This window comes from Urocampus carinirostris, chromosome 16 (assembly GCF_059441175.1).
Source record: "Urocampus carinirostris isolate Australia breed hairy pipefish chromosome 16, RoL_Ucar_1.0, whole genome shotgun sequence".
In the NCBI taxonomy this organism is placed as follows: Eukaryota; Metazoa; Chordata; class Actinopteri; order Syngnathiformes; family Syngnathidae; genus Urocampus; species Urocampus carinirostris.
Genome location: NC_142364.1, coordinates 28,506,136 through 28,522,684, shown reverse-complemented (window position 1 = coordinate 28,522,684; position 16,549 = coordinate 28,506,136). Strand labels below are relative to the sequence as shown.

The 16,549-nt window shown below is 41.4% G+C and overlaps 5 protein-coding genes across 6 annotated transcripts; 3 read left to right on the top strand and 2 right to left on the bottom strand.

Moving 5' to 3' along the window:
• Nucleotides 1-245: 245 nt before the first annotated feature.
• On the bottom strand, nt 246-15,714 carry LOC148350969 (histone H1-like). Of its 2 annotated transcripts, XM_088319729.1 has the most exons (3): nt 2,650-3,330; nt 1,637-1,771; nt 246-768 (listed from the first exon to the last, which is right to left on the bottom strand). In XM_088319729.1, the coding sequence occupies exons 1-3, from the start codon at nt 3,017-3,019 to the stop codon at nt 491-493; spliced, it is 783 nt and encodes a 260-aa protein (XP_088175855.1). In that variant the 5' UTR covers nt 3,020-3,330; the 3' UTR covers nt 246-490. The 2 variants fall into 2 exon arrangements, with proteins under 2 accessions (XP_088175855.1, XP_088175856.1); XM_088319730.1 differs by lacking the exons at nt 246-768; nt 2,650-3,330 and adding an exon at nt 13,921-15,714 and having other exon boundaries at nt 1,671-1,771.
• On the top strand, nt 3,196-4,524 carry LOC148350973 (histone H4). The gene has a single exon (XM_088319734.1). The coding sequence runs from the start codon at nt 3,399-3,401 to the stop codon at nt 3,708-3,710; it is 312 nt and encodes a 103-aa protein (XP_088175860.1). The 5' UTR covers nt 3,196-3,398; the 3' UTR covers nt 3,711-4,524.
• LOC148350972 (histone H2B 1/2) lies at nt 5,844-6,236 on the top strand. Its single transcript, XM_088355757.1, has one exon. The coding sequence runs from the start codon at nt 5,857-5,859 to the stop codon at nt 6,229-6,231; it is 375 nt and encodes a 124-aa protein (XP_088211883.1). The 5' UTR covers nt 5,844-5,856; the 3' UTR covers nt 6,232-6,236.
• On the bottom strand, nt 8,926-9,338 carry LOC148350971 (histone H3). The gene has a single exon (XM_088355941.1). It carries the CDS (start codon nt 9,334-9,336, stop codon nt 8,926-8,928), a length of 411 nt encoding a protein of 136 aa, XP_088212067.1. The 5' UTR covers nt 9,337-9,338.
• On the top strand, nt 9,676-10,357 carry LOC148350970 (histone H2A-like). The gene has a single exon (XM_088319731.1). It carries the CDS (start codon nt 9,676-9,678, stop codon nt 10,057-10,059), a length of 384 nt encoding a protein of 127 aa, XP_088175857.1. The 3' UTR covers nt 10,060-10,357.
• Nucleotides 15,715-16,549: the final 835 nt, after the last annotated feature.

The following is a 16,549-nucleotide window of genomic DNA, read 5'->3' as shown; positions in this document are numbered from 1 at the left end:
TAAGACCTTAGCTTGGCCTTTTGGCTGAGAGTAAGAGTCCCGGCTCCTAGGCTTTGCAGCGTATTATGAGCTGACCTAACGGATAATGGATAATGAATAAAGAAGACAGAACAATAACACAACAATGTGTGTAATTACTGATGATGAGATGAAAAAGCAGGAAGTACCACAGAACATAACCCTAACCCAGAAGTTTTATTATTTTACTATATTTTTTCAATTTAAACACATTATAAATTACTTATTTAACAAATATAGTTGTCATAAGGACAACACAAATATTTACAACCATTTCACAATGTCTAAAAGTTAGCCGACATAAAATACACAAATATGGGAAATTATGATGAAAACGAGCATTTTAAGTTACAAAAACAAATGTTTGATAGCAGGGATTAGTGGAGTTTAAAAACTAAAGTAGTGCAGCAAAATAAACTACATGCAATGAAGTTTAAATAAAAATAAGAGTACAGTGGTAGGGGAAATGTGTCTAGTCCAAAGGTGGACTAAGCGGGTCCCGCCGGTCACATAATACAGTCACAAGCTTGTCCAGTGTACTAATGAAAGCCTGGTTGAAAGCTGCAACTGTGGCATTTTCCTCCCTCCTCAAGGCAGCTTCCAGCAACCTTGCCTGAACTGCATCATTTTGGGCCATTTGAAAATGACGGTCACGCTGTGCCCGATTCAGCTCCTGCTGCTTAACATCTGAAGCCTGCATCTCCCTCAGGATCTTCAGGTGCTCCGGCTCCCGTTTCTGTTTCCTCTTGCCTAGACAATAATTGACACAAAACCACATAGTTTTAACCTTTGGGGCAATAGACCAGTGTCTGACCCATTTTTCACAACTTGAAACACAATAAGACAACTAATCGCAAAAAAAAAAAAAAAAAAGTTGTAAAGTATTAAAGATTGATAAACAGAATATATAATGGAACCAGATTCAAAATTAAGTGAATTATAAATCTACTTATAAAATTCATTGCATGTATATGACATTGCTGTTTTCCATCTGCCATCAGTATGTACCTGTATTTTCTCATTTTCATTCATGCAATGTTTGCATTGCGTCATCTGCTACAAGCCACGCGAACCACTTTTTGTTCTTTTGTTTCTTTTTTTTTTAAATGTACGTTTACGTTTTGTAGCATCCTCAATTTTGTTAGCTTCTTTTGAATCTTTCTTCTGGGGCTGAGATTCCTAACCACTTCTCCATTTTTCCTGTGTTCTCTGTGCGTCTACTTTGGAAAATGATATGCAAATGCACGACCTTATAACGCTCGGGAGAGTCCGGAAGCACGAAGGTATTCGGTGCAGGCTTCTGATTGGCTGCCAAGTATGCAAATTGACAAACGAACAGACATTCCGAAATTTCCAAACCAAGCGAAGGTTTCATAATCGTAATAAAGCAAACGTTCTATTAGATACATTTTTTATTTTATTTTTATTTTTCTTGAAAAAGTTGTCGGCCACCCGGGCGGAGACGTTTTATATGTTGTACGCCCGACGTAAAACAGGCATGCCCCCAGGTGTCCGGGCAGACGTTATTTGACACTTAATAGACACCTCACTGTTGTGACGCAAGTATAATATAATAAATTAACACATTTCTGTCAACAGAAAATTTGCACATGCCTACCTGTGACTGGAGTCTGAGGTAGCCCCTTAGCAGTTAAAGATGCCGATGCTTCAGTACGTGCTGGCGAGAGTGGCGGCACTTCGACACTGGATGAGGAAGGTGAAGAGGATTCCACCTTGTTTTTGTTATCTGTGTCTAGTGAGAGAAGCAACAATTAAATTAGCTGAATATACAGGATATGCCATAAACAATTTAATAGAAGACAGGATTGATACATGAGACACACACCAAATTAGTGGGTACAAAAACAACACAATCCGAAGTTGGGAATTCTACCCTCATTGATGTCTCTTGTTAGAAGATTTTACAGTACATTAGAATACTTGTATTTCATTTTCATTTAAAGTTAAAGCCGATCTGAATGATTTCAAAATGTTTTGTAGGTGCCCCCATTGATACCAATACCCAAATCTTAAGTGCCGTAAAATTCGGACTACAAGCCACGACTTTTCCCCTTGCTTTCTACCCTGCGGCTAGAAACTCTGAATTCAAATCTCAGTACACATTGAAGACAGTGAAGCATGGTGGTACAAGTATCATGGTCCGGGCATGTCTCTCTTACTCTGGTGTTGGGCCCATTTATCGCATACCAGGGATCATGGACCAGTTTGTGTCAAAAATACTCAAAGAGGTTATGTTGCCTTATGCTGAAGAGGACATGCGCTTGAAATGGGTGTTTCAACAAGAGAATGACCCCAAACATACCGGTAGATGAGCAAAGTCTTGGTTCAAAACCAATGACATTTGTGTCATGGAGTGGCCAGCCCAATCCCCAGATCTTAATCCAATCGAGATCTTGTGGGGTGATATTTAGACTACCCCATTTCTGACAAGGAGACATAAAAATGGGGAAGGTTAACTGTTGGCACTGCCGCTTCCAGGACAGGTGGAATTCTAAGTATTTATCAAGAACTAAACGTTAGGAAAACTCTGGACACCCGTAACGCGTCGCTTCACTTCGATGTAGACTTTAATATAAACATCCAACTACAAAAACTTATAAACATACTTACTATCCTCCACAACTGACTGCAACAAAGCAGTCGGCGAGTCGATGCCGCCATCTCTCCCACTTTTCGACGGTTTGTGGCCATAAATCGAGTCTAGTTGTTCGAACCACTTCCACGATTTGCGATTGGAACCGCCCTGGCTATTACGGTCTCTGATGGCTTTGTAGTCACTTTTAAGCTTTTTAAGTTTTTCTCTACACTGCTGAAAGTTTCTACAGTAACCCTTTGCAGCCAACTCTTTGGCGATTTGCTGGTACACCTTCTTGTTGCGTGTTGCTCCATCAAGCTGTCGCTGGATCTGTTCATTGCCAACCAAACAAAGAAACGACTGCACCTCGTCAACTGACCATGGATCAGAGTTACGGGTGGCCATAACTCGACAAAAATTGTAGTGAATGGTTCCAGTAAATTGCACACACAAGGCAATTTTAATATGGCGGGTTGGTTTTAGCTGCACTTTGATGACGATCCTCTCTGACTAATCAGTGGTCGGCAGTATTTAACGTCACGTTCAAGTACCAGCTTTGTGTTTATAGGATCCATGAAAGACGCGACCAGGAACCAGGAAACGTCAAGTAAAAGGCGAGGCGAGTTGAGCTGGTACCATGTAAAATCGGTTCTAGGGGGAGGGCTGCTGAGTGACGCCCCACCCATACAGCACCACCTATCCTCATCGAGGTCCGGAGTTCAGTTATAAATTCATGCCCCATCCGCAGGTCCTGTCTATCGTTTACTTACAAAACTAGTATAACATGTCCGGTCGTGGTAAGGGAGGAAAGGGTTTGGGAAAAGGTGGCGCCAAGCGCCACCGAAAAGTACTTCGTGATAACATCCAGGGCATCACGAAGCCCGCTATTCGTCGTCTGGCTCGCCGCGGCGGAGTAAAGCGTATCTCCGGCCTTATCTACGAGGAGACCCGTGGTGTGCTCAAGGTGTTCCTGGAGAACGTCATCCGTGATGCTGTAACCTACACCGAGCATGCCAAGAGGAAGACTGTCACAGCCATGGACGTGGTCTATGCCCTGAAGAGACAAGGCCGTACCCTCTACGGATTCGGCGGTTAAACATTCGTTTCATATTAAAAACAACGGTCCTTTTAAGGACCACCCATTTCGATCAAAGACGATTTTCTTTATCAGTAAAATTCTATCTGTCAATAAGAAAATGCTCTATCAATGATAGTTCTATAAAATTGATTTGACATATTGTCCCGGGGCTCCAATTATGCAGATAAAGTAACTGGAATGGACTATAATCCACAGAATTTTACAGAATATGCACCTGATAATAGACTGCATTTTCCACCATGAAGCTCTGTTTATACTTTCCCAATACTGTATTGCAATCTTGCGATGCTACCATTAAACGCAATTCCCCATATTGGCCACCACGTATTTGATCTGTTGCCCTCTTTGATCAAGGTTACAGGCTTGGACTGATTCTTCCCAAGAGCCATCGCCACTCTAAAACCGAAAACATCGACTCTTTTTGCCAAATAAAACTGGGAAACATTCATGCAACTGGAACCGTGTAAAAATGTGCTTTTTCCTCAAATGGAAACAAAAGTACCTGAATTGTATTGGGTTTTGTTATTGCTAAATGATATTGCACGTATTTTTTATTGCACTCTTGTCACAATGCACTGTTTTTTCATTGCTTTTTCTTATTTGTTTTTCTTAAATCCCTATTACATGTTTTACCCTGTAATATTGTTGCATACAATGTTTAACAATGTTGATATCAATAACGATTAAGACAACTCTATTCTATTTTCTTTCATGTAGAAAATTAATCACTTTATTGAAATGACTTCTGGGGGCGTGGGGATACCAAAATTCGAGTCAAAATTATTTTGACTTATTTTTTCATATTTCTATAAATGTCAGGTTACGGCTTGGTGGGAGAAGATGAAGGCACAAAATAATATTTAAGAAGTATATGTATTTTTTGACTTGGATTCATTTTTCAAAAGACTAAAATTGAACGAGAGGTTTGCTATATTATTCAGAATTCAAAGACATCGAAGTTCCTCTAACAGACTCGAAAAAAAAGAAAAATAAAACCCTGTGGCTATAACTGGACAAAACATGAAAGGAACATGTGACAAGGGTGCATACCAACTGGTTCTAACAGGAAAAAAGACTAATGCAGGAAACGGCACACATATTTTTTTCTGATTTTTCTAAATATGCCACATCCAAATATTTGGCTCACTTTCAGCAATGGTTTTCCTATTTAACTGTAAAAACGAGTTGGGGAAAATGATGCTTCTGAATATATTGATTTCATTTTCCCCGTGGAGAGCTACATCATTTGCATATATTCCCACTGGTAACACGCATCAATATCTGACTTTTATAATATTTTTGTCCATTAACAAAATTAAAATTTGAGAAAGTAACCTATCGTTCTAATTACAATGTAAGAGTTACATCTATGAATTTACTAAAAGAAACTAAACAATGCGTATACCAGTGATTGATTTTACTTTTCGTTTTCCTTTTCTCATCAAATACAAAGTAACAACAAATCAAAAACGTTGATAAATATTTGAGAAAACAGAAGGAAAACGACTGACAGACATTCCGAACACTTTAAATGTATCAAATAATAAAACCACTATAACAAGCTATTATATGTAAAAATAATGAATACAATTTAATCATTCAAAGAAAAGAAAATACTGAACTAAAAACAACGATAAAGCAATGTGGCGTTGTGAATACATTTAGTGTGATGATGAGATAAATTCTAATGCATTTTCAATGTCCTGTGCCGTCTTGAGACGTCTTGTGATTAAGGGCTATAACAATAAATGCGACTTGACTTAAATAAGTATATCATGATAAATGTTGGATTACAATACCCCGTCACTCAATTGATTTAACATAATAACACACGTAAATAGATGTAAACAATTTTGATAAATTTATATATGTATGTTTTTTCCCCTTCATTCGTGGTTAACACTGTAAAATTGGGCGCCAAACATTTCATCATCTTAAACTCGAAATAGCGCCAATTCACTTTTCAGGTCGAATGCACAAAGGCTCATTGAAAATTCGCTTCTGTGAGCGTATTGGCAGTATGAGCAAATGAAAATGGGGCGGTGGAACACAAGCCTTTGCATGAGGCCTCCACAAATACACAGCCCTTCCACAACATGGCATATCTTTCCTGTTTTCTAGATTGACTCTAGTTGCAGTCAGAATGCCTGAACCAGCCAAGCCAGCTCCCAAGAAGGGCTCCAAGAAAGCCGTTACCAAGTCCGCTGGTAAAGCTGGTAAGAAAAGGAGGAGGGGAAGGAAGGAGAGCTATGCGATCTACGTGTACAAGGTCTTGAAGCAGGTCCACCCCGACACTGGTATCTCTTCCAAGGCTATGGGCATCATGAATTCGTTCGTCAATGACATCTTCGAGCGCATCGCCTCCGAAGCCTCTCGCCTGGCCCACTACAACAAGCGTTCCACCATCTCCTCCCGGGAGATCCAGACTGCCGTGCGTCTCCTGCTCCCCGGTGAGCTGGCTAAGCACGCCGTGTCTGAGGGTACCAAGGCCGTCACTAAGTATACCAGCTCTAAGTAAATGGATTACGTTCCCAAACCAAAGGCTCTTTTAAGAGCCACCTACTCTCCCTTTTTGAGTGGATTCTCATGCACACAATACAGAACATATTCTAAGCCTTCCAAAGAAACATTTTTCATTTAATCACGCAATTTGCGTGTCAAGTGAAATTTGGGTAGTTTGTGGATTAAACAATTGCCTATAGCTTTTTGGGTTAGTGTTAACCTAAGTAAAGAAATACGGGTTAAATGGATTGGTCAGCATTTAGCTTGTACTAATAAATGATAACTCAAGACTTGTGCATTATTCAGATACTGTAAACGACATGTAATATCAGATCTTATAATCGTATCAAATTGCTACTATGTAAATGTTGTATAAGGACATCCCGCTAGAAAGCGCAATATCCCCAGCCAATCTTGCCTATCAAATGATTCGTAATTTTTGTTCGGTCTTAAACTTGTACACACATGTATGCAGACACTTAAATTATAGCGTCCCAATTTGTTTAAGTCGAGGAGTGCATGGGGTCCCCGAGATCCAAGGAAGTATAGAGAATTAGTGGGAAGTTTAATTTACGTATCCACATGTGCAATATCAGATTTTCTTTTGTGGTCTGCAAATTGTCATAGTATTTCTTTGATCTGACAAAAGAATACTGCATCGCTGTAAGACATGTTTCCAATACCTCAAAGGTGCGACAGAGAAGGAGTTATGCTTCAAACGCAACGGCAATGATAAACTAGGTTTAACAACGCTCAGTGATGCAACAGACATACGGGGCACATTAGGAAGATCTCTCGTCTCATGGAAGACAAACAGTTGCACTGTCTACATGTGAGTTAGAATACACTTGTTTTGCATCAGCTATACAGGAATATATGTACAATTATGTGCAATAAGGGAAGCAGGATAGCCAAAAACGGGCAAAGGTGCAAGCACAGTGATATTATGTACCACTTCAGAAGAGATAGTGTAAACGGTAGAACGACATTTTCCTTTCTCGGCTGGTGGTGATATGAGGGGGAGAAGGACTGTTTCGAGATGCGTCTGGACCTGAAGCACACCAATGCCTGCATCGACCAACCGGAAGAAACATCGTTGCTGTTATGGACTTTCCAGACAAATTTCAACATGTTACCTATTCTTTTTTTAATGATGTGTACTGTTACTCAGTGCTAAATCTATTTCACCCTGGAATGGGGATTACCACTTGTGAGGCCCTTTCTCAAGGTTTCTTTTTTTCCTCACACAGAGGTTTTGAGATTTTCCTTGCCCGCATGTTGGTTTAAGATCAGGCGATATTGTAAACCTGTTCAGTCCTTTGAGATGTTTTTGTGATTAAGGGCTATACAAATAAATGTCACTATACTTATGACGGAAGTGATCCTCATTACCAACGTGCAATTTGAATTGCTTGACAAGAGACTTCATCAATTCAATCACCCGGTATACGTTCAGTTCGACTGTTGCACCAGCCTTTTTATAATCCATACCTGTCAACCTCCACAGCTCCTTTCCCGTACAAAATATGTTTTTTGTTTTTTTCTCTGAATGCGGCAGACGCATGCGCACAGTAGCATCGATACCCGAGATAGAGGCTTCCGTGGCGAACTCGTGAGACATGATTGATTTGCCGTTTCGTAATAGTCTGTGTTTAGCTGCACCGCTTATCCTTAGTAGGGTCACGGGGGTGCTGGAGCCCATCCCAGCCATCATCGGGCAGGGGACACCCTGAACTGGTTGCCAGCCAATCGCAGGGCACACAGGGAGAGAAGATTCGCTCGCTCATTCACACCTAGGGACAATTTGGACCGACCGATCCACCTGAAATGCATGTCTTTGGAATGTGGGAGGAAACCCACCCATAATGGACAAACTTGCGTTTTCCAGTCCAGATTTTCTTGTACGTCGTACACGTCTCAAAATGCATAATAGACGCACTTTGTACGGCAAAAACGTACAGGTTGACAGGTATGAAAATCAGCTGTCGTCTAAACAGTCCCGTGCAGGAACACATTGGGAAATCAAATCCCCCAGAGATAAGGTTACAAGTCCATGCAAACATTTGGATGGTTATAAGGTTAGCCTTAAAATCACGGCTTGAGCAGACTGGGAGCCAGTGCAAGTTAGCGAATCAAGAAGTGATGCATTTTTTGTCTTAGTCAAACGCCTCACTGATGCATTTTAAACCAGCTGAAAACTTTTGATGCTAGACATAGGGAAACCAGAAGACAATACAGTTAATTGTAATGATTAGTTAACAAAACGACCATAATCCAAAGAATATTATCGGCATCTGATCGATATTACAGATGCCCACGTGATCCGAGAAGCAGATCATTGGTGTAAGCACGGTAAAGATTTTTAAAACATATTGGTTTACCAAAATAGGAAATATTGTTTAGTGCATTAAGGTCGAGGTTTACTACGATCGCCGTGAGTGATGGCGCATACTGCTACTAAACTAGGTTATAAGCTACCCATCATTGACATATTATTCCCGAACCAAAATGTAAATGTAATCCATTATGAAATTGAGGGTTCATGTCCCTAGTTTGATTATATGTATTACACAGCAATTGAAGCAGACTAGGGCAGAATATATAATTAATAAACACATACTCCCCTTATTGCATTTGGCTAAAGGGAAATTTCTCATTTAGTTGCGGGTGGTGGCTCTTAAAAGAGCCGTTGGTGTGGGGGGGACTATATTTAGGCTCTTTCTCCACGGATGCGGCGGGCCAACTGGATGTCTTTGGGCATGATAGTGACTCTCTTGGCGTGGATGGCGCACAAGTTGGTGTCTTCGAACAGGCCGACCAGATAGGCCTCGCTTGACTCCTGCAGGGCCATCACGGCGGAGCTCTGGAAGCGCAGGTCTGTCTTGAAGTCCTGGGCGATTTCTCTGACCAGACGCTGGAAGGGAAGTTTACGGATGAGCAGCTCCGTGGACTTCTGGTAGCGGCGGATCTCGCGGAGGGCGACGGTACCGGGCCTGTAACGATGAGGCTTCTTTACGCCGCCAGTGGCAGGGGCGCTTTTGCGTGCGGCTTTGGTGGCCAACTGCTTCCTGGGGGCTTTGCCACCGGTGGACTTACGGGCTGTCTGCTTGGTTCTTGCCATGATTGAGCGTAGCCAAAGTTTGCTTTCCGAAGGGAAAGGAGTGCTGGGGAAGGGAGCGCAAGCCGGTTATAAGCGTACGACTCCGGGGCGAATGCATGACGCAAGACAAAGACGAAGGCCCGTTTGTGGGGAAACACCTCCCACTGCAGTGTGCGGGAGGTGGGGGGTAGCATTAATTTCAAACTGGCTGACAAAAAAGTAACCCCAGCCCCCTCCTCACTGAAATTCTTTTTTCTGGTTGGTCCTATTCAAATTACCCGCGCATTCTGCGCCTATTAAAGCGGGACTTGAGCTCCTACTAGCTCATTCTCAGTTATTCAAACTCAGAAAATTATCACCATGAGCGGAAGAGGCAAAACCGGCGGCAAGGCCAGAGCAAAGGCTAAGACTCGATCTTCCCGTGCTGGGCTTCAGTTCCCAGTCGGCCGTGTCCACAGGCTGCTCCGCAAAGGCAACTACGCACAGCGTGTTGGTGCTGGCGCTCCCGTCTACCTGGCGGCCGTGCTCGAGTACCTGACCGCTGAGATCCTGGAGTTGGCTGGAAACGCCGCCCGTGACAACAAGAAGACCAGGATCATCCCCCGCCACTTGCAGCTGGCCGTCCGCAACGACGAGGAGTTGAACAAGCTTTTGGGTGGAGTGACCATCGCTCAGGGCGGTGTGTTGCCCAACATTCAGGCAGTGCTCCTGCCCAAGAAGACCGAGAAGGCAGCCAAGAAGTAAAAGTTTAAACAGAAAACTCCCCAAACGGCTCTTTTAAGAGCCACCCAAAGCCTTTAAAAAGTTTTTTTTTTTCATGCACGGATCTAAACAACACTGACGTATGGGTAATTTATTACGCTTCATTTATGTGTTAGAAGATAATATCAGAAATTCCAATCATCAGAGAAGTCCTTCCAAAATGTCGAGAGCTCAAGTCTACAGTGCCATGTACTTTCCCATGAATAGACACATGGGTTTCTGATGTTGTGCATACCTTGACTTCCCCCATGATAACGGAGTGGATCTGTGCTTCAGATAACTAGTGCAGGTTCATTGTGTATACCTGGTGTTTTTATTCCTTATGTGTTGTTTTTCCTCAGTCTCTGCTTCCATTAATAAACTTGGTAAGACGTTAAGTAATAACGTTACATGTTTGTTTCAAATGGATATCAAACCGCTTTCCCTCTGCTCTAGTTCTCATCAGTCAGTGGGCAGGGGACACACTGAACAGGTTGACACAGACAAATTGATCGCCTAGGTTCAATTTAAACCAGTCAATTAACCTGTCATGCAAGTCTTGGGAATGTAGGATGAAACTCGTGCAAGCATGGGAGAACATGCAAACTCCGCACAGGAAGGCTGGTAGCTGGATATGAGCTCGTGACCGCAGAACTGTGCGCTAACCATTCAGCTGCTGTTTTGCCCGAGTTTGTAATTGTCAATATTTATTCATAATGAACACTTATGTGGGAAGTTTTGGGGAATTCCTGTGAGTCCAAGAAAAAAAAATGTCTTATGAGCCGGCTCCTGATTAGTTGAGTCAGCTCCGGTCATTCAATTAAAAAAAGCTGGCCTCTTGACCCATTGCACGTGACATCACGTTGCCTTCCCCAGCAGAATGACATACATGTTGGATGGCAGAGAAGCCGTCAGCACAAGAATTAGGATTTGAGTTGAAACAAATCTCAACAACAACAGAAGAGTATAAGCAACATTTTTTTGCGACCGCAATCTATTGCTGTGCAAGGTTGTAAGCCCGACTGTGTCTTATTTGATGAAGCCCAAAGACTGCAATGTCTATCTGCAAATAGACCAAAATGACTAGTTGTGCTGGCACAAAACTGGTGGCCCTGAAATTTCAGGATTTGCAGATAACATGTTTTACAAAGTGCGTCTGATGTACTTCCGAGCAATTGTATGTTATGTAGATACGAGTCACTTCAATGACACTCCAAATAATAAGTTAGCTAGTGCTCAACTAGCTATGTATGCGTCTTACAGTTGCCATTACTTTCTACTTGTTCTTAGTCAGGGATTTAAAAAAAAAACAGTAATTTTCCAAATGTCACATGTACTGAAAACTGTTATGTGCTCTACCATAGAGCTTATTACGCCAAAGTGAACTGCCAAATTATAAATTGATAAAATAAAAGACTGTCGTTCAGAAGAGAGATGTCATTCTGACAAAATACAAATTTTCAACATGCTCAAAAGTGATTTCCATACAATGCCCCATGCTCTACTGTTCTATTACATTCCCCAAAAATGTAGATAATACAAAGTCGTTTGCGTGAGGGGAACACTGGGGTTGCATTTATCAAAACTAAGCACAGTAACGCGTACCAGCTACAAAGAACTGGAATGCATCCATAATTTTACAAGGTCTTTGATCAGCACTGGAACTCCATTTATTGTATAACGTTAAAGATGGTGTGGACTGAAGTCAGGCAGAGTAGACAATTTGTTTTCGATGAGTAAGTATATCAGGAGGAGGACAGCATCACTTGCTCACTAACATTACTAATGCTATCCTTAGTTTTTCTAAAAAGCAATTTTTGCAATTTCCAACATTTGTCAGCTGCACAATATTCGTTTGACTAGTCCAGGGGTCGGCAACCTTTTTTACTCAGAGCCATCTGGGACCGCCCCTCAATGAAAAGAAAGCACCTGGAGACACAACCTATTTTGAAATCTTTATAAAAATTATGCATTAATACATTATACTATGTAAAAAAAAAACTAAAAAAAACTTGCATTCATGAAAATAAAATTGACGAGCTGCTGCAGAGAACATAAAATTTAAGAATGTAACCAAAAGCATTTTACACATGGTTGACTCTTAATTTCAGATAGGATACTCGGTGTCTAAGTCCTCGTATTTAAGGAATACAAATCCAAACATACCAGACCATTAAACAAAAAATGCCAACAGCCTGCAGTCACCTGTCCTCTTATTTATGAGATAAAAATCAAAACTTTATCCATCAGCACTGAACGAACATCCATCCATCCATTATCTGCACAACTTATCCTAAGGGTTGCAGGGACTAAACGAACAATGCAACCCCCCAAAAATGCGCAGTCTGGTTCTGTACCATTGCACGTCCTGGAGTGTGCAACCAGTCATCCTGATATAAAAAAAAGTACTACTTCACAAAGATAGAGTGTTTGTTCTCGAAATGTCTCGCAACAATTTACTTTTTGTTGTTTGCCAAATTTTCACCACATATTAAGAAGACTTGTAAACAAGTTTCATCAGCTTTGAAAGCAAAACAATCTCCCCACGTGGCATTAAAGGTATCTTCCAGGCAGAGGCAAAAAACTCACTTGTAGTGTGGAAAATGCCAGCTGCCAGACGTGAGGGGCACCAGGAACTTGAATGTCGCACATTGGCTGTTTTCATTATTTTCAAATTATGAATTATATTTAAAAAGAACAAACTTTTGAACGTTTGCAACAATTTTATTGACACTATTAACAGCAAATAAACGATGTGAGGTTTGAATATTTTTTTCTCAACAATTTTAACAACAATTAAGCATAGTATAGCTCTTTTTGTCGTTGTGAAACTTTTACTGCCCTGTTTACTTTCGCCTACTGCCGTCCAGCATGGTGTCGTCACGTGGTTAGTTGTCCTGTCTGTGTTTGCCTCAATATATAATTAGTCACGTGGTACACCCGCTTGCCAACAATTGCCAAAGCAGCTCCTTATTTGCCGTCTGGAATGAATGAGCATATAGGGAGTACCAAGGGGTGGGTCGCTGACACACATGAAGTGTAACTGCGCAACAGGTATGCTAATGACTACATGCTAACGAGTCATGGAAACAGCAACATGCTAATGAGTAAACGCTAACGAGTAATGCTACAGGCCACATGTCAGCGAGTCATGCTTATGTCTACATGCTGAAGAGTCATGGAAACAGCAACATCATATTGAGTTAATGCTAACGGTTAGACGCCAATGAGTTATGCTACTTTAGTGAGTGATCCTTATGACTACTTGCTATTGTGTCATGCAAACGGCTATATGCTAACATCTGCATGCTAAGTTGTACATGCTATTTCAAGTCAAGTCATGTGTATTTGTATAGCCCATAATCACAAGAGGTCTCAAAAGGGCTACACAGACTATTGCAAACTCCACAATTATTACTCCATCCCAAATGAGCCCTGCTAGCGTCAACCTGCTCACGTGGCATGCTAACAATTATATGCTAATGAGTCATGCTAACGGCTACATGCTAACAGTTTCCCCATTTCCTTAGCGCTCAGTCTCAACTTTCACAACTGTCTAGTTGAAGTAACAGATTAATGAAATGAAAGCAACAGCAACAACAACCAAATCCAATGAGGGGTTTGAAAGCCCCCCCCCCCCCCCCCTTAATTTCCGTGATTGTGGTTCTGGGTGAATACATTTCACCACTTGTTTCATTGATCCTGCTCATTTTTGCACAAAACCCTTGTTGTTTCGGGATAACGGACTATTACATTGTTCAATAATGTTATATGTAACAGAGTTGAAATTTGATTGTTTTGAATGTTTTTTTGAATTCTCACAAAATCTGTATTTTTGTTGTATTACTGTTAATATTCCGGTACCTCATTCAATTGTTGCTGCGACTGTCTTTTTCGTTTGGCACTGTATGGGCTTCAGCGCTTGCCGTAACTTCAGCCAATTTGTATCGGGCTGAAGGTGAGATGTGCCCAATATCAGTTGGAAAAAAAATGCATATTTTTCTAGATATAGGAGCTGCTTTTGCAAATTATTTTTGTATATAAAGATGTATAAGTTGTGCTAAATGATGTATATAAAAAATGCACTAAATAAGAAGTAAAGCAATACAGCTTGAAACGATGATGTAACGTGTTTTGATGCAAACGCGCCACAAGGTGCAGCCTGTTGAGTGGTGACCCGTTTTTTGTATCTTCAATGTTTTAGATAATTGCAGTCGTGAACAGATGCCCCTGACTTTTGTATTGTTTTGTTTACTGAATGCAGGCAATAAATGGAGTGACTGTGAAAGAGTCGCTACATATACATGTTCTGAACAAAACAATTAAAACTACTTAAAGGAGCAGTATGCTATTTGAAAACTATCTGTATTGTTTAGTGCGAGCAAAATGAGTTGGTAGAGTGGTACAAAGAATTAAGTAAAAAAAACTACACAATGTTTCTCTTTTTTGGGGCAAGCCTTTTGCCAACGAAGAAATGAAAGATAATGAAATAGGGACAAACAATGAATGAAATAATGACAGAAAGATATATAGACCGAAAAGAACAAAGAAAACAATTAAAGAAAAGGCGAGCAAAACGCAATACAAAAGGAAAACAGAAGGCGGGAAATGGGGACACAACATCATGGCAGACACTCATATCAGCTCCCTCAAACTTACTGGTATAAAAAAAGTGGTCGGTCAGGGGTCTCCAACATGAAGCCACCTGAAAAGCATATGAACAGGTCGTTGTGATCTTCTAGGTGAATTTGATTTATGTTTTAGAGATTTGACTTCTAATAATCACAACCGGATAATTACGTTGTAATGAGAAGTTATTTTAGATGTGGCTGTTGCCAACAAGGTTGTTGATTTTGTCTTATTCTTCAAATCAATGTTTTTAAATGAAGTAATTTTGATTGCGGAAAACAACTGAAATAATGACCGTCATTTCGATCATTTTGACACGTCTAACCAAACCGACTTGATTTGATGACGAGAAATATTTGCTCTTTCAATGACCTGTGGTGGCTCTTAAAAGAGCCTTTTTAATGGAGAAGTGTCAAATCACTTCTTTTTGGGTGCTGCCTTCTTCACGCTTTTGGGCTTTGCCACCCTCTTGGCGGGGCTCTTCTTGGCGGTCTTCTTGGCTGCGGGGGCTTTCTTGGCCGCTGCCTTCTTGGGGCTCTTGGTGGCCTTCTTTGCGGCTTTCTTGGGCGTAGCAGCCTTGGCGGGCTTCTTGGTTTTCTTTGCCGCGGGCTTCTTGGCTGCAGCCGTCTTGGGCTTCTTCGCAGTGGCCTTCTTGGCGGCGGGCTTCTTGGCTTTGGTGGGAGTCTTCTTGGCAGCCTTGGCGGGTGCCTTCGCTTTCCCCTCGCTCTTCTTGTTCATCTTGAAGGAGCCGGATGCGCCGGTGCCCTTGGTCTGAACCAGGGTTCCCTTGTTCACCAGGCCGACGACGGCGAGCCTGACACGGGACTTGTTCTTGTCCACGTCATAGCCAGCAGCGGCCAGGGACTTCTTGAGGGAGGCCAAGGAGACGCCATTGCGCTCCTTGGAGGCGGCCACAGCTTTGACGATCAGTTCGCTTACGCTAGGTCCTACCCGTTTCTTGGCGGGCTTGGCCGCCTTCTTCTTGGGGGCTTTTGCCGGAGAGGCTGCTGTTGGAGCTACTTCTGCCATTGTGGTTGAAATCGGTTCATGCATTTCTAAATCAGAGGCGGGTACTTAAACGCATCATGAGAACCTTGAAGACTCAATCAGGCAGTGTCGCTGCACGGAGCAGCGACAAACTGTCCTCACTTGTGTTTTCTCCCCTCACTTCAAATGATAAAAAAATCGACATTTACGCATTTCAAATACCCAAGCTAATCCGAATGGATAGCAAACATGTTCTATAACACATTTAAGCTGTTTAACGATAATTTATGTCATGGGTTTCTTTAGCAAAGCTTACTAAAATCACCTCTACACTGGTGTGAGCAGTGGTACTTTACAGTATTCCTTGCTAATCCCTTATATAAAATGACTTAACGTTGCACGACATTACACATAAAGTGTTTTATATGTGAAGGAACATGTTCATCTACGGCTCCAAACCTCAAAAAGGAAAATTCAGATGTTAATTTTCTAAAGAGACAAAGTTTTGAGAGGGAAGCAAACACACATGACTTGGGTCTATTAATTTCTGATAACACTCTTCGTCTCCTTCAACCAAAATTGTATAAATTTTAAATCACCCATGTTGTTTTTTTTTTTTGTAGAAAGAAGACTGTTGTTATACAAGGGGGAACAATCGGACACATAAGTTGTGTGTGAAAAATGATTAGTCTCTCATTTTCACATCATAAAAGTATCACATTTTTAGATGCCGATTTGAATGTTTTTTACTGCATATGGTAGATTTTACTCTTTTAGGTAAAAATAATCATGTACCTCAGCAAAAATTGTGTATGTTAAATTCGATCTGGTCCTTTTTTTTCCTTGGCTTAGCAGCTATATGCAGTACACGTACCTA